This window comes from Aythya fuligula, chromosome 2 (genome assembly GCF_009819795.1).
Source record: "Aythya fuligula isolate bAytFul2 chromosome 2, bAytFul2.pri, whole genome shotgun sequence".
NCBI classification, from domain to species: Eukaryota; Metazoa; Chordata; class Aves; order Anseriformes; family Anatidae; genus Aythya; species Aythya fuligula.
This window is the reverse complement of record NC_045560.1, coordinates 53033164-53051461: the sequence shown is the minus strand read 5'-3', so window position 1 is coordinate 53051461 and position 18298 is coordinate 53033164. Positions and strand designations below refer to the sequence as shown.

The 18298-nt window shown below is 41.8% G+C and overlaps 1 protein-coding gene across 1 annotated transcript; it reads right to left on the bottom strand.

Annotated features, from left to right (window-relative positions):
* Nucleotides 1–1997: 1997 nt before the first annotated feature.
* Nucleotides 1998–16232, bottom strand: MYLIP (myosin regulatory light chain interacting protein). The gene is made up of 7 exons (XM_032181813.1): nt 16030–16232; nt 15043–15233; nt 6724–6909; nt 6092–6289; nt 5633–5797; nt 3703–4123; nt 1998–3356 (listed from the first exon to the last, which is right to left on the bottom strand). Exons 1-7 carry the CDS (start codon nt 16114–16116, stop codon nt 3267–3269), a joined length of 1338 nt encoding a protein of 445 aa, XP_032037704.1. The 5' UTR covers nt 16117–16232; the 3' UTR covers nt 1998–3266.
* Between the last annotated feature and the right edge of the window lie 2066 nt (nt 16233–18298).

The following is an 18298-nucleotide window of genomic DNA, read 5'->3' as shown; positions in this document are numbered from 1 at the left end:
ACTTAGGGAAAAGAAGTCAAAATAATTTAAAAATACAGAAGCCTTTATTCTACAGTTCTTTGGCTTTTTAACACTTCTGTATATACTGAATTTAGCATCTACATGCTAGAAGACAGAGCTGTGTTTTCATGACAGTCGCGTCTTGAAACATCTCCGCATCCTGCCTTTGTAGTCCCTTGTGGGTTGAGCTTTCCCTTGAGCAGGGAGGATGGAAGCCAGGCAGATACCAGCAGAAGGCTGGGAGTTTCCAGCCCTAGCAGCACAGGTGTAGTTATGGCTAAACCCCTAACTTCTTTATTAACAACATTCAAGTGTAACTGCATTTTTGTAAAAACATCTCTCCTGCGGTTGAAACTTGTAACTCCCTCCCTGCACAGCTGCTTTTGGCTGCTGTCCTGCTGCCAGGAGGTCCAAGACTGACAGGGCTCCAGGCGTCACCCAGAAAGTCATCGAATGTCTGAAGGTGACACTGTTCCCCCCCTGCCTTGGTTACTTTTGGCAGAAACTTGAGGCTGTAGCTTTTTAAAATGACATTATATGCGCGTGACGAGATCATAGAAGCCACCTGCTGACTTTGGAAATGAAGAGCCGAATTTTCTGTGAGGTAACTTTATTGCCTCACAGCTTTGGGTAGCAAGATCAGTGTAGGGTGTAGGAGCTGCCTTTATCAGGAGTGTCTGGTACACACAAGTACGCTAACTTAAGTTGGGAGCAGCACCAGGTGAAGCTTTGTAATCAATCCTGCAGCTCCTAGAAGCATCAAGGACAGAAACTCCAGCTATTCCTATGAACTATTGTGTTGTTCCCCCCCCACACACCATCCATTACCAGATAGACAAAGCTTCTTAGGAGAAACAACAGGACTTTGGCAAGCAACACCCAACTCTTTCTGAAGTCCAGCTACATGGCATGAAGAGTTCAGAATTTCCTATAGTTCCATTTTTACACTCTTTTTACACTCTTCACAGCTCATGGGGATCAGCCATAACCCTTTCAAGAGAGGGTGTACTGGAACTGCAAACATTAAGCAACACATACCCCAGCAGTATTGGGAAGTCAAGCAATAGTTTTCTAATGTAGCCTGATCAACATTTTAGATAACATTTTTGCAGAAAGTTATCCGTGAGCACCAATTCGCTCTTATATTGTTTTGACAATGTTTAAGATTCCTATTGAATCTTACATAGGGCAAGTGAAACATCCAGAACAGATTACCTAGTACTCAATTCCCAGAAAATGTAGCTATATTTTGTTAAAACCACCTACTGGAATTCTGAACCCACCCTTCCCCATTACAAAGAGCTGTTAGCCTCCACTTGCGCTCCACACTTCCATTCACCAACACAGGCCTAGGTTTCCAAGAGCCTCAGATAGAGCCAATACTTGCCAGGCTCCTGTCTGAACCTGCACCTTGGCTTTCACTGAACCCCTGCATAGCTTTTCAAGACAAGGCAAAATATATTTACAAAAAAGTCACAGGCATTGCCTGAATTCAGCCTCTACCATTTAACCTGTCAAACCTTTCCTTAATTAGGAGTTCTAACTACTGGGATTATTTTTATTAGGGATGTCTAGGTACTTCTAATTATATTGGCTGTGTAATTAGAGTTATGCTTGCCTATTTTAACAGCTTGATTTTGTTGAATGCTTTAAATCAGCTGCCTATATTAACATCTATTTAGATTAATTTACAATCCATTTCAGTCAGCTGCCATAGAATGATGGATTAGGTATTAATGTAATTCTATTAGCACTGAACAAAGTCTTTGGGAAAGGAGGAATATTTGCTTTAGCACCACTGTACACCACTACAATAGTTAGTTCTTTGATACACATGCCCCTATTCTTTCACTCTCCTTTCCTCCCTCAGAATTCATATACACCCTCCCCCCCTTAAGAAGATGACCCACAATATTCAGACTATAAGTGTGAATAACCCATATTTTCAGTTCAGTAACACTGCAGAAGAAGTTCAGAAAAATAAGACTCATAACACAAAGATTTTTAAAGTCCTTTATTAATCTGAATATAAAAAGACAGAAGTTGCCTACGATATAGGACAAAGCTCTTGCTTCATGAGGAAACAAAATTTTCTTTACAAAGTGAAAAAATAAATACCCTCTTAGAGTAAGGTTTATATGCTAATGTGTCATAAAAAAGTAGAGTTTTAATATTTTGACAAAATGTCTGTGCAAAGAAACAGATGCATAAACACACTTACTGCTACATTAAGGCAATATGAAAAGTATAGTCAGAAAGTTTCAGTAAAGTGACAGTGTACTTTTCTAGCTTCAATTAAGCCAGTATTGCACCCAAACATGGTCTCTAGTTCCTCTGTATCCTGGAGATTATGCTAGGAAACTGGAGTCCAAAATGCCCACGTAAGGGGATGGAGATTAAAAACATTTTAGCAGGAAATATCCTAACCAATGAAGACATTAACTGAAGAAAGCATTTAAAGTTATGCATAACCCTTCTTTTAGGAAATAATGGTATATGACTAACAGCTTGATACCAGCCTCCAAAAATAAAGCCAACTTAAAGGGCAGCTGACTACAGCACCCAAGACTACCAACCAACCAAGTTGGATATGGGAAACCTTACCCACTGAGAGCTGTGAATGAAGTCCTGCAGCAGTGCTTCCAGAGGACATCATTACCAACCAGAAGACTTTCCTGACCCACCTGTAGCACTATAAAATTAAAATTGTTCTACCTTTCCAAAGCTATATGAACAGAATTGCTTTCTATTTAAGAAAATTGAATGCAGCTGCTTGATGAAGCCTTGTATAGTTTAAGAACCTTTTTTTTAAAAAGAGAAGTTCTCCCTTTTGAGCAGTTTACTAAAAGCATAAACGAGCCATACTAAACTGATATTTGTAAAAGCTAGTTTTACTATTAAAATAAATGGAATGACTGTACTAAAAAGAATTTAAAGAGTAAAATAAAAGGCTGCATTGCTCTTGCTGGGTATATCAATGTGTATACCACATTTCTCCAGGGCTCCCTAGCTTTTTGGCAACACTGCCATGCTACAAACATATACGTCATTTTCCTGTTTTAGTAACATGATTCAGTTAACAGTTCTGCTCCAGAAAGATGTCCCAAACCATCATGGGCATGCTGAGCAAAGATATGTTCAACAATTCAGTATTTTTGCTTTTGATCGTGGATTGGTGCCAGAGTGGTTGCCTTCTTCACAATCAATGGTTGCGATTCATAGTAGTGCAGTTTAAGTACATGATCGGTTTAAGTCATACATGCAGATCAGATCACAGTCAGATTGAGAAGACTGGTGTGGGTTGGCAAGTACACATGCTGGACATGCTCTACACGAGACCTGCAAACAGGGCATGACTGGAAAGGAAAAATATTAGGAAGTTAGTTTACTTTGTATTTTGAGTGTATATACTTACTGGAGACAGTTTTCTACAATACAGAGCACTTATTTTTTTTCAAGTCTTCATACTTAAAACAGTCCATTGCAGGACCCAGCTAATGCTTACTCTCACCACGGGAGAGTTTGCACAGCTAAGACTTATCTTTCAAAATCATCTGAACAGAACATCCTTTGGAACTAGTTTACTGAAAACAGTTCTAAAAAAGTCAGTTTTGCTAAAATCACTTTACACATTAATCTAATACTCATGTATACAAAAAACCCAAGCTTCTACACTACTTGCTAACTTAATGGAATTATTACCTGTAATTGGGCAGCACAGGTCTTACAGCATACTGTGTGGCCACAGGGACAGAATGTTGAATTGATTTCTTCTTCACAACACACCATACAAAGCATGGACTCCTTTAGCTTTCGCAGCTTCTCTTGCAGAGCTTTTGTTTGTTGGCAGCTAAGACCCTCGCAGTTGTCACAGTTCATGCTACTTTCTGAAGACTTAAGGGGGGAACTTGGTGGGGTTTGATCACTTCTCGAAACAAGATCCACAATGCCAGCATTATAAAGAGCTCGTCTTGCATGATCATAAACTTCTTTTGATGTTCTTTTAATGTCAAAGACGTATTTTTTCCCAAGATTAATATTTTCATTCAGGAAAAGAGATGCTAGGTGGCCCTTTAAGTCTCGACTATACTGCATCATGACAGCACTTGTGACAGTGTCACACCTATAGAACATCAAGGCAAAACAAAATTGGGTTAGTTAATACTAATAAGCCTCCCTCTACAATTAATTGCTCTCAAAGTTGAAATAACAGCATTGAAATCAAAGCAAAAGACAGCCAGAGATGATATTTCTACATCTTCAAAAAATGTGAAGTATCTAGTAAAATAGCCTACAGAAAGGAATTAAGGCACATTAGCAGTGAACCCTTGCTTAATCTACAGTTCTGCTTAGCAACATCTCTTTACATGGCAATGCCAAGATGCTACATTAAATAGTTCTAATAGCCTTTGGCATAACAACCCTTTCTCTAGATAGGCTCTTTGTTTTAGTGAAGAATTGGTTAATGGCATTACTTGACACTAAACACTTGATATACTAGCATTGTTAAATCAAGCCATTTTGATTTGCCACATAGTGCTCCAGCTAGCCTAACCATGCTTGCCACGGATCTCCATGCTGTAGCTAAACCTGCAGAAGTCTATTACAGCATTATCACCCCTCTAGACAACACAGAACAAGCAGAACAAGGACCACAGCCTCGCAGGGCTTGAGTCCAAAACCTAAGTTCACAACCAAATCCTATTGCCTAGCTACAATTCTGTTTAAAGTCAAACTGCAAAGGACAGCAGAAGTGACAATCAAATATGAAGACCAAGCAGTTAAGACTGACTACAAAGTTAATTATTTAATGCTTTGATTGCCTGGAGAGAAGTATGAAGAGTGTAAGGAGTGCAGGAGCTGATAGTCATGGAGGGTAACAAGTCATGCTTAACATCAGACTCACAAAATAAGCAGTGGTTAGCTGCTGATTAGCTACAGTGATTAGAAAGGCAACTAACTGATGTTAATTTCTCTAACTGTATTACAGTGATCTGATTTGAGGAACTGGATGGGGCTTTGCCTAGCGTATGTATCTTTCTCTGCTCAAGCCCAATTCTTCTAAGTAATTGAGATTGATGTGGTAGTTAAGTTAGGGAACACCACTACTATCTTTGATGGTCAGTTCTACCTGTGTTGGATCTCACAGTAGGAGTGAGGAGTGGTTTCAGCAAAAGTCAGCCATCAGCAGATAATTACAGCAGCCTTGCCTCAAAGAACAGAAGGATAAAGACAACTGATAGCTCCTGGCATGAAACAAAATCCTAAGCATGTGAGCAAGGAAAGGAATTGTAGGAAGATGATTTCTGGCAACAGGAGGATCCAAATAAAGACAAAAGTATACATGCATATGGGCTACACCTACATATTTTGAAAAAAAAACAGGCCTTCTACCTTCTACTCCTTTGCTCTCATCTTGACTCATACACAGGGACAAGCACATGTATTATGAATTAAAGAAAACAGCGAGGTTTTATTCTGAAGTGCTATTATTTGGAGTAGCATACTGAAAAAAAATCTTGCTTACTTTTCTTAAATTCCCATCCCACAAAATGAAAAGCAGCAAAACCCTGTTCAGTTTCTGTTCAGGCTTGAAGAGAAGATCAAAGCTAACTCCAGCAGCAGTACTAACCTGTAAAATGCATGCGTCTCTGTAATTGCTCTGTAGAGTCCACTTGCTGCCCTTGTACTGATCATCTTAAACAGGAGAACAACACTATTACCAGACTCCTTGGTAACAGTCAGATATACATTCTTCCCAGACTGCGTTGCCATTTGAACAACAGGATAAGCAATCCTAAGAATTAATACAAAAACACGTTTAGCTTTTAAAGGGCATTTCCCACAACTTGCTATGGTACCTTCTGGTACTATGACCTTTGACTTGCCCATAATACTGGATTGAAAGTGCTGCCACAGAAGTACGTAAAACCCAAGAGCCTTAAGACCAGTTGTCTTATAAGTAGGTAGTGCCCTCAGACCCTACATTGCAATAGGTCCTTTATGGAATTCACCTAACATTTGTCTACATAGAAGTGAGGCATGCCCAGTAGTTCTGGAACATGGAAAAATGATTCCAGAAAACATGTACCTGTTGATAGGACTGAAGTCATCTTTGCAGATGGATATGCCTTCAGGTCCAACACCAATAAGGAGCTTTTGCCCTTCGCTGTCTCTAACCGAATGCCACTCTACTCCATAGTTCTCCAGTGTTGTTGCAATCTGTAGAATCTGATATTCAGCAGAAGCTTGACTGAGACCTTCCAGCTGCTTATGCTTTGCAATAATGCTGTTGATGAAAACAAGATTAAGGATGGGTGAAGTGACTCCAGGATGTGCCATTACTGTTAGCAGCTTCGTATAACATGTTTTTTATATGACCTGGTTAAACAGGTAGGTTGTTCTTGTGGGTCCACGATGACTGGAAATTTACAGCCAGATAAGACAAGCCAGAAGCATTTAAGAGAACTAAAAACATTGAGAATATTCAGGATGTAATACTGTACTTTACTTAGAAGTAAGAGCTAGATGTAATCAAGGCTTTCTAACTAGGCTTCCCCTCCACTCTAAAGTATTTATGTGGATTACCAAAAGGTTCACAGCAAAAATGCAGAGAACGGCATTTTAACACCACAAGATATGCCCTAGCCTGCTGATGCAATAGCATAACAAAGTCTTACACTTTTGGCCCCCATATGATTTGATTCAATTCATTCTTTTTACCTTTCTAGAATGGTAGTGGTGAGCTCTTTTGCACACAACTCTTCGTAATTGTACTTGGCAGTATTCTGATTATAGTCTCCAAACTTCATCTGTGCCAACAATGCACTAAGTTCAATTGCATGCTCTGAAGAACACTGGAGATTACCAGCCAGAAGATCCTCCTTTATATGCAAGAAAAACATGTGCCTGCAATGGAATCAGAAATATTTGTTATACAAGATGTTAAAACATGAAGGTAGGTAAGAGGTAACATAGCAAGTATGTTTGGTAATCATTAATATGGTAATCAAGAATTTGCAGTGAATGTACCAAATGGTCTGGGCACAGGGGGGAGAAGGGACACCTATCTCATTATTCACTTAAAGATAAGGATAGAACTGAAGACCATGCCTAGAAGCACAATTAAAAGAAATAAGCACTTCAGTATCAGTTTGAATAAAAACTGCTTTAGCTCTAAGGCTATTTGCTAACTTCAATTCATTCCATATAATAACCATAAAAAAATATCTGGAATAGTTACTTAAGTTTAATTTTCTTTGGTTCCTATTTACAAATCACTTCCACAAAGGAATTTGTGAACAGAAGCACAAAACATATTACCATGCAGCCAGAAAAAAAAAAAAACATGCTTTCTCTATACAGATCAAATGGCTGTGGCACCAGTCAAAGGGGAGACAGCACTTTTCCAAGTAACACGATTAAAAAAAAGTAACTTGAAGTAGTTAAAAGTGTATTTCATCATGAAATAAAGTATAAAGGGTCTATTCTGTATGCACATTTGTCATTTATGCTTGGGGACTGAGGCAGGTTTAACAGCTAGCTGGAAAATTCAAAGCTGTTCTTAATTATCTAATAGGTAGGACAAATCAAATTTTCCACTAACTCTAATAGCAGCCTGTTAACTCCCCCTGTAGCTTACCTTAGCTTCCTTATCTTCTGTCAGGGAAGATAACATACCTTTCTGTCTACTTGTTCTTAAGATTCAGAGTGTTTAAGGAAGTCAGAGGTAGAAATAACTATGTTATCACTGAAAAAGCTTTCAATAAGTCTAGTACCCACAGGGGTATCAGTTTCCATAGTGATAGGACATTTACATTTCACTTCCTTAAAAAAATTACATTTAATTTTAGAAAAAAACTATGTTGAATCACTCAGTGAAGTTCACGATGCTGGTTAGCGATTCACTTTGCTTGGATATCTTATGTAAGTCCTTTTGTAACTCTACAATTTCATTGTACAAGCAAGTAGTGCTACCTTGCCAGCACTACAATCAGTTATATAACTTCTAAAATTTGGATTCATTTTTAGTTCTATGATAGTAAATGCTGCAGCTCAGAAAATACAAATAATGCTCCCCCCAGAAGACAGCTCATATGCAGGATTTCAGAAAGTAAAATACTACCATCTCCTAAGCTGCCCCACCATACTTTTCACAGCAATGAGCCACAGCTCCAGCACCTCCCTTGGCAAGCAGCATGAAGCATGCTTACGGCATCATTGCAGTTGCCACTTAAGTGCTCAAACTGCATCACTTAGCTGTCTAGACATGGGTCTCCACTTCAGCAGTTTAATGGGGGCCTGGGGGAAGCTAACATTCCCCCCTCCGTGCAGGATGTAGATTTAAGAGGTGAGGGAACAAGAACTTCAGACAGTACAGCTGTCTCCCCTGTGAGCATGCTACTCCTTGTTTGGGCTCCTCTTGGAGCCGGTCCCAAACTCCTTCTCCAATCCCCCTCTCCCACCCCACTAATTTGGAGTTCTTTTGGCTAAGGCCACACAAAGGCGTAGCTGGAGCTTTTATAGTGGAGAGGTTGTACACATTTGTGGGCTCAATTCATACAGCCAGTCAAATTATTTGATTGATTACTGAAAAGCTATGCCTAAAAACAAACAGTAGGCATCTCCTTAATTCCAATCACCATTTCATAAAATACAGCTTTTCCATGCACTTCGGATCCTGTCAGTATGAAAACGAGTTCTCTCATCATTACAACTACATGCTGATTAAACCTATGGTATTTTAAAGAAGAATCTGACTATTTTGTTCTCATTTGCTGGCATGTTCAGCTGCCACAACTAAATGCTCGCATCTTTGGTTTGCTTACTTTATGCTTATGACAACACTGACTACACAAGGAAAAGTCACTATTGTCTTGCTGGGAGGACTGTATGAACATCAAGGGGGAGCTGAATAAACAAAGGATTACTCCTGCAGATACAGATGAAATTACAGTGGAAGCAGAACTTGTCACATTCACTGAAGTGCTTGTACCAGCAGAGGTAGACAACCAAGTTTAAAGTGCAACAAAAAAGTGATGCACCAACTAATGTGCAGTGACCTAGGTGCTCATACAGCATAAGAGAAGACATCTCAGACTAAGCTACCGGACATTTTTAGGGGACAAAAGGGAAAGAGGCATGGCATGCATAAGGGACAGTTACTGCAAGCTAACTGAAGTGATGCAAGAGCTTACTGTAGCCAGGATAAATGTCAGAAGACAAAGCCACCCACATTTCAGGGTCCATCTCAAGGGATTTGACTCCACCCAAAAACAAACCATGGCTGGTTCCTGCCCAATGCTAAGCCACACATACACACAACAGCACAGAAAATAACTAAACAAAGAGCCTGCCAGTGAACCTTGTTTTTGAATGACAGTGCACAAACCTCCAAACTGACCTGCTGCAGCACTTGCTCTGAACTAAAGTTCAGGTAGCAAATTCGTTGTGTTGTTTCTAACAGATCTGAAATGTTAGAGGAAGGAATTGCATCGAGAAAATGAAAGATTGTGAAAGAATGAAGGCTGCAAACATTTTATACACATGAAAAAATTATTCTGATTAGTGCTGTCTGCCCATCTGGCCTTTTTATGGGTCTGTTTCTCCAAAAATACATTAATATCCACTGTAAAATCATCTCCCTTCAAGGTTAAACACAACACCAGTTAGATTCTGATTATAAAACGATTTTCCTTTTTACACAAAATGAAAGCCTTTGTCTTTAAACTGAAAGCCAGAAGAATGCACTTTTGTTGCTGAATACAGTCAAGCAAAACAAAAACATAAGGAGCCCCGAGGCAGTTAATCATGTAATTCTGCTAAGTCTAACTGTAAAAAAGATCTGCTCCAATCTACTGCAGAAAAGATGGCCATATTACAGACACTATTACTTACCACAAAGTAGTCAAGTTTTCATAAGTTAAATGCTGACCTAAAGTGAGATTTCACTGGTTCACCTCACTGCATCTCTAAATATGAAAAAACCCTAGGCTTTCCCCACCACTAAAAATATTCAGGCAGTTGAAGAACAAACAACTTTCCATTGCCCTGACAAAGTCACATGCCCTGAATTCTATACAGGGCAGCACCAGTACAAAAGTCAGTGTAACTTAGAGCATTAGTACCCCCAGCAAACCTCACACTACCTAGATATTCCTGCGTTCAATTATAGAGTATTCCCTTTGAATTTGGTATCTGAAAATAGCACAAAGAAATACTGATTAGGGGACCAAGCTTTGTGTTCATCAAAGTTATGCTTCATTAGTCACTGCCCAGAGAGAACTTCCTCCTTTTCAAAGGAAGAAAAAGCAGCTCTAGACTTGAAACAGTTAAGTATTTTCCTTAAGCACTAGTTATACTAGTAGTTACACCACTTAAAAATGAATCCATTGCCAATTCAGTTGGATGAAAACTAAAGACTCTGCGAAAGTGCTATTAAAAAAAATATATGCAACACAGAAGTTATTTGTTTCATAAAAACTCATTAAAGACAACTATATACTCTAGGATTCAAAGTTCTGCACTGAAAACTTTGTTCCTACTACAGTTTAAAAAATAATCAAGGGAAAACAGTGCAAATAGAAAAATCTATGTTCAGAGTTATGTCCTAAACTTCTCTGCCAGAAGGGAAAGTGGCAAAACCCAGTCTGTTACCAATAAGAAGTGTTTGTATGACTAATACTTCCTGACCTAGAAATATAGCCAGGAGAGCCCATCCTCTTGCCAGATTCCTGCCGAGAACCTTCAAACACGTCCCAAGGAACTGCCTGTCCTACCTGGGGTATGACAGTCCTCACCACAGGGAAAGAATCTTTCCTCTTACTGTGAGGTAATTTGCAACTGCGTAGTCAAAAGGAATCAAAAAAGCATAATTGTTATCCCTAAAATATATATTGATAGTAAAGATCACAGCAATAAAATATTCTATTATTAGCGGCAGATATAAGCCATTAGATATGAAAAATAAGCTCTGCAAAGTCACAATTGCATTCATCAGTATGTTTACTCTTATCTGCTTTCAGCAGAGTGGGTCAGAGGTTACTAACTGCAACTCAACTCCAGTTCAGACAAACAGATCCATTAAACTCACCCTGTTTATTACAGCAGGTTTTTATTGCACGGTAACAAATACCTTGACACTGCTGCACTGGCTAGCCAGTACTGGAGGATAATAGGATTTTTTTATTATTATTTTCTAACTACTAACCACTCAACTCTTACAAGTCAACTCCTAATTTTAACTAGTTCATCATTACCAATAAGAAACCACAACTGAAATCACTGCAAAAGCATTTTACAAACAATTCAAATACTTGAAAAGTAGCACACAACCTTTAACAGCTTCCAGTGACGGTTACAGATCTCAAAGTTGGCAAAGTGCTGCTCTGCATGCTTTGTGAGATCGTGTGGCCTGCTGGAAGCTGACATGTTGCTTTAAATCGCCATGGCTTACATAAGAACACTTGGCTTTGTCACATTACACCAGACAGCAGCTTTGCTCTTTCCAAGTACACACAGGGACGCCTTACACTGCTCAAGCGGCCTTTACATCAACACTCACTCTCCTTGGGCTCTGACTTCCCCACACTGGCCCTCAGCAAGCCACCACTTCCCCTGGGGTGACCACAGCCACACTCCACCACTGTGGCTCCAGGCAGACAATGCTCCAGGTGATCCCACACGTGCCCCAAGCAGGAGGCCCCTGGACAGCCACAAAGCTGCATCCCAGCTCTCTGCTTGAGTTACAGAAACCAGGTGGCAACTTTGAGTCACTGCTGAAAACATTGCTTTTTCAGCCATCTGTTGCATGACCTACCACAAGAGACACTGAAAACCAGCATGACATACAGCAGAGCTTGTGGTCTTGATTTGGACTGGCACCTATAGCTTTAAGCAAGAAGGGAGATAGCCTTTAGCAAGCCAACGTGATTCTCCATTCAAAAACCATGCAGCTATTCAAACTGCTCTTAAAAAGCACGCTGTTCACATTTCAGGCTTGTTTAAAGCTCCAGTTGACAGCAGCGTATTAAATTTGAATAGCATTCTTGCACTGAGGCACTTTCATTCCACTGAAAACAATTCTAAACTACAATATCCTGTGGTGAAATTCAGTACCAGGCAGTCAAATAAAAAATTAGAAATCAAGAACCAAAGAACAATAGAAATAAAGCTTAACCCTGCGTAAAAGGAAAGTGTAGTGAGAAGGTTCCCCCTCCCCACACCCGATGCTCCCATTCACAAAGCACTTAGCGAAGGTGGCTTGTTGCCATAGTGGTCAAAGATGCAATTATAACCTTGCATTCGGTGGTAAGAAGCCTTCCTTGCATAAGATATTAAAAATGCATGAGGCTGCAATCTTCTGCTAGATTGCACACTGATTAAAGATAACAGAAGCACGGGCTGATGATGTTCAGTAGCCAGATCAGCTTTTTACACTGCATGTAGAAACCTGAGTGTTAAAATGCTCCAGAAACACGCAGCCAAGCTCTAAGTGCAAGACAAGGATCTCTTTAATGAAGCAGCAGAACTGGTGTTGACGAAGCTTCTGAAGTATATGGAAAAAAACAAAGAACAACTCAGTCACAGCATTCACTATTAGTCATAGCAAAGCATTATCAGCCAAATGATTTCAGAATTACTTGCAACTCCCCAGACTTCAAACACAGTCTCCACGTACATCTCGTAAGGAAGATCGGGTTCAGAAGCTAAATGTAAGAGACATGGAGACTTCCTCAGCTTTCTTCACACAAGGACTAGAGCATAACATTCAACATTAGAAATGCCCTCTCTTATTTATCAGCTGGGAACATCACTGTGCTAAAGGAAACCAGAACAGCCATCACTATTTCTTTGTCAGCCAGTAAACTGCCTTTGCAAGTAGAGGTAAGAAATAAGTTGTCAGTTGTAGCTGTACAGCTCATTTTAATCATATTCCATGAGATACCTATTGATTTAAAGTTTGATGACAGGTTTAACAAGTTTGACTTTCCCTTCATCCCACGGAAACTTACATGCAGACTAAAATATGACTGCATGGCTATATACATACCAAACCCTTAAGCACACCTAAGAAAGAAAACAGCAAATTCACTGTAGCTCAATGTCAACACTGCAGAAATATACATTAACCACAGGCACTACAGAACTCTAGGTCTGCTACACGTTGATGAGTGGGTATAGTTTACCTTAGCTCTGTTTTAATTGTCTATTTCGCAACATGGATTTGCCTTTTAGCAAGGACTCCAAAAACATTCAGGACTGAACAGCTTAGCTGGTGCCTCAGGAGCATTCATATTTGCAAGACAGTGGCAATAAATACTAGCTTCAATGCCTGTTTCTCTCCAACAGTTTAATTTCCAGCACAGCATAATATTCATAGATCTCTTGATGACTGATGCTCAAGTGATTTTAAAGTCTGTTAAAAATATTAATTTTAGACCAGTCTTAACTCACACATAAAACTCACCCCAGCTATAACCTTTTAAAGTCACCTTAATAGTGGAGCATACTCAGGTCTTTGATGTTCACACACACAAGCTCTGTTGCATTCTAGCTACGCAACCTGTCTTTTAGGCCCTTGGGGTATGTTTCACCAGTTCAAGCTCTTAACTTACACAACCTGCCAAGTCTTGCATTGATGGTGTTCAAGGTAGGAAAACACAGGTGTCTGCAAAAGCCTTGTAAAGTGGAACAAACATTCAGCAGCAACAGCAAAAATGCCAATCATTTGTGTTAGGTTTCCTCAGATTCACCCTGATTTGCTCTGAGTGTGGAGATGCATCCAATAGATCCAGGGTAATCTCTGCCACCTCATCAGGTATGATGATTGTGTTGCTTTTGTTCCACATAAAGCTTCATTCTTTGGTTTTATACTTATTAAGAGCATTTAAGAAAACAAGGTTCTTTCAGGAAAAATACCCTGAAAGAACCCAAAAGTATACCATGGATATTAGAATTTTTCCAAAAATAATGTACATCAAAATGTGGATGTTAGAATGTACTTGCTTAACTAAATCTGTTACATAGGACAACTGTGGTCTACTCTGCAGCCTTCTGAAGACTTCAGCCAGATTGTAACCACTGTTCCCCTAAACCTCTCCCAGTATTACTTCAAGAAATATACACATTGTCTTGTTTTAACTCAGTATTTTTCCTGAGATGTACACCAAATCAAACTGTCAGCCTCTGACCAAATTCACTGTAAAAATATTCTGTGCAGAACAAAAATGTCATAAGCATGGTCTTAATTCTGGAAGTACCAAGTCAAGGTGAGCAGTAAAAGTATGCTTTGGCATTCCCTTCCAGACACGACATTTTTCTGTATTTATTTTTGATGTACCACCTAAAACTAACTGGAAAAAATGTGTTGAGACCAGTTTCAGACATACTTGCTCTGTTTTCCTTACAGAGAACCCAATTGCAGTTAATGCAGTTAACGTGGCGATGCAGTAATCAAACTGGTGGAGTGAAAGCAAAACATTTGCTACTCATCTGAGAGGACAAATCTTAAGCCCTGGGAACAGTATAACAATTTAGCTAAAAGGACAGGCCACAGAAGCAGCAGAACAGCTGTTCTTCTGTAGCCTCAAAGGGCCTGTAGCCATCTGAAAGTTGCTGTAATATGATCCCAGACAAGAAGGAATTCAGCAAGTTTTTGCTCTGTGGGAGGAATTGTTTCCTGCCTTTCTGTACCAGTGGTTTTGAACGACCTACAGTAACACCACTGCACAGGGGTTACTATCGGACACGCAAACACCATATAAGAAACTGGTTACTGGTAGCTTGGCTTTTTCCAGTGCTAGTTCCTCATGGAATTAACTACACATTACTTACTCTTCCCCACGCAATACTTACAATAATATCACTTTTTAAAGAAAAAAAGAATAATACATGTAAACACCGGAATTTTAAAGCTGTGCTGAAAAGTTGAGCAAAGAATACCAGAAGATGGAAGAAATAGAACCTCTGGGTAATCGTTTTCATAGCTTACTGAAATTGAAGACAATAAGTTCGCTTTACTTACAACCATCTTAACCTTACCTCGTCTGCTCTTGTAAGATAAGATGGGGCTCTACAAAGAACTTGACTCTTAATTTTAGTCGATAAGGAGCTAAACCATCCATCTGCTGGGAAATCCTGTTCCTCAAATTCAGCCACAGATTCTCCCCTTTGCTGCCAGTGAACTGCAGTCCAAAATAATCAACTTCTATAATTCCCAGCCTCCTGCAAACCTGAAAGAAAGAGGTCCTTCATAATGAACCAACGACACAACTGGGCAAGAAGTAGTATTTGATTCAACGACTGTTTTGAGGGCTAGTGGTCTGAAACAAAAGATGTGTTGTTTGTAAACACCTTCGTACAGCTGATTCGTTGATGATTTTAAATAGGCAGCGTACAAAATGGTACACTGACAAACACAGGAGTGTAAAATGGGAACTTCCCCAGTAGTAAACACCAAGATGGACCTCCGCAGCCAAACCCCATCCCCTTCACTCCTCAAGGCCAGGCGCTTCAGACCAGCCGGGTGCCTGTTTCCAGCAGCACTTCTGAGACAGGAGGGCGACGAGAAGAAGCAGCGCATCCCACAAGTTTTATTTAGGTGCCACCGACGGGCTTGGCAGCCACCCTCGGCTCCCTCCTGCCCCCATCCCCACAGCAGGCAGGGAAGGGCGGCAGCACCTGGGGGCGACAGGCTGAGCCCCAGGGGGGCCGTGTCAGGATTGGGGCCCCCATGTCCCCTCTCTAGCCCTGTGGGGGGGAGAATTTGGGGGGTAGCAAGGAGGCCGCGGCCTCCCTTCCCCAAACTGGAGGGGGGGGGGCAGACGGGCCGCGACCGAGGGATGCTGCAACCCCTGCATCCAACATGGAGGGGAAAAAAAAGGGAGAAGGGAAGAAAATAAATAAATAAAGGGGAAGAAGGGGGGCCCCGCCCGCCATCAACGGGGGTGGGGGGGGGGAGGAGGGAGCGCCCCCCTCAGGCCCCCAACGGTCACCGGCGCCCAACGGCCGCCCCGCAGCGGGCCTCACCTGGTTGAGGCAGTCCTCGCCGTTGGCTTTGGCCTCCACTTCCACCTCCATCACCACGGCGTCTGGCCTGGTCACGTAGCACAGCATGGTCACGGCCGGGGCCGGCTCCGCCAACTAAAAGCGCACTGAGCAGTGTGTATGTGTATATATATAAGGGGGGGGCTGCTGCTCCTGCCCGCGCGCACCCCTCCCTTCCCCGTCGCCGCCCGCCCGCCGACTGCTCTCAGCAGCGGCGTCCCTCCCGCTATATAGGAGCCTGCGCCCCCCCCCCCCCCCCCCCCCCCCGAAGCCCCGCCCCCTCGGCCAGGCGTCGCGCGCCGCCGCCGCCTGCCAATCAGCGCCGCCCGCCCCGGGAGCGCGCAGGGGAGGGAGGGGAGGGGGCGCGTCTGTGGTGGGGCGCCCCCTGCCGGCCGGCGGCGGGGCTGGGCCGGGTGGGATGACAGGAAAATGAGGGGAAAAATGCCCCTTTTGGGGGCTCTGCTTGTTTATCCATGTCACCTGGAGACTGGGAGCCCGTTCACGAGAGGGTTTCCCCTCAAATTCTCTCCTACGAGAGGATACAGGAAGAGACAGCCCTTCTCCCAGAGGTCTCACCCCTGTACGCAGCGATATTCCTTCTGTTTTCTCCTTACCTGACGTGACGAAGGTGTTCTTATTCTGTCCGTAAAAGTGCTACCCAGCTTTGAAATCTGCCAAACTCCGAGCCCTAAAAATAGCCCGCAGTAGTAAATTGCACAGCTTGGTTAAAATCCCCTGTAAAACAAGCGTTGCTTTTCAAGGGTGTCATCTGGACGCTGCTGTCACAGAAAGACTTTCCCTTTTGCAGTCTCCCTGTGATATTTTATTCATGCTGTACAGAAGACAGTAAGGGACCGAAGCCTGCATTAGCACACAGGAGACAACTTCGTCGATGAGTGCTCGTTGCATCCCTTTGGGTTCTGCCTGAGAGAAAAATCTGCATCCTCTCACAGCCTCCTGCCCGGTCGCTTTGATGAATCAACAACACCCAGTGAAATACACTGCCAAATGCGTGTTCACCCTCTGAGTATGGCAAAAAATACTGCTTATTGACGTGCTGTCTCAGTGCTGTGTGTCACAAAATGCTACCTGCTGCATTCCACAGCAGTACCTCCAGGGTGGATCAGCCTTTTGCTACTCTATCAATTTGCGTGTCAGTAATTCATCTCATTTTCATTCATATTCCTAAAGTTCCTTGTCTAACCCTACTATTTTTCCTTGAAATCCCCATACAAGGTTCATTTTTGGTCACCTCCTACTTCACACAGTACGCATTAGTCGTAGTGCATCCTTGCCTGACGTTTGAATGGAAAGCCTGTGAAAATCAAATCGTGTGTAAAGAAAAAAAAGTAAGTTCCCGACCTTTGAACTTAGACCCTAATACAGCAATATTTACCCTTGTTTCCAATAAAGGCTGATGCCCTTCCTTGTACAGATTTTCTTTCACAAGGTAGTTGCCTCCAAGCTATTGCCTTGATACTCCATCTCGCGAGGAATCCAGCAGTGCAGCTATGACCTTGCTATCCAGACGCTTACACAGGATCTTCTCTAAGATCCTTTCTTGTGTTGCTTGTTGCCCACGGTATTGACTCCTGTCAAATTCACAGTACTTCAATGTACAGAATACTATGCCATGACAAGGTATTTTTAATTCACAGTTTCTACAATAATAAGAGCCAGTATGAGGTTGTTGAGCATTTCGTTTCCCTTTTCTTGCACATTGTATATGCTGTCTTCCTGCTCAGATTTATTGCTGGCTCATTTGCTTTGGCTTAAATAAAAGATGTTAAGTAATATATCTTTAAGTAATATATCTTTAATATCTAAAAGATATTAAATAATACATATTGTCAGTCTATTGACAAATTGGTAGGTTGTCCCCAGGTAGGTTGCAGAGCCATGAAATGCCCAACACACAAGCCCAGAGGACCACAGGGGTGTGAAGGCCAGTCAGATCCCAAATTAAGGACTCAGGGAAGGGAGACTCTGTCTGGTCCCCTCCTGGGGCTGTCCCAGCATAGCTTTAGACCCCATGTCCGGGTGTGAAACCCATCACCATGAGCCATCAGGAGCAGCTCCCCAGGTCACGTCTGTGATCTGTATGTCCAGCCATGTATATATATGTTTGTATGGGGTATGTATATACACGTACTGCATTGTCTGCCATGAATGCATGTTCAGCCTCACTACTGGTTGGACCTAGAGGCATGGAGAGGCAGTAACCTCGCCTCTCTCAGGTTGATGGATTTGG

Coding starts and splice junctions, on each gene's coding strand:
- MYLIP (XM_032181813.1), bottom strand. CDS start 16,116: ATGCTGTGCTACGTGACCAGGCCAGACGCCGTGGTGATGGAGGTGGAA. Junction 6,290..6,723: donor ACCACTACCATTCTAGAAAG/GTAAAAAGAATG, acceptor TTTCATCAACAG/CATTATTGCAAAGCATAAGC. Junction 3,357..3,702: donor CCTGTGCTGCCCAATTACAG/GTAATAATTCCA, acceptor TTTCCTTTCCAG/TCATGCCCTGTTTGCAGGTC.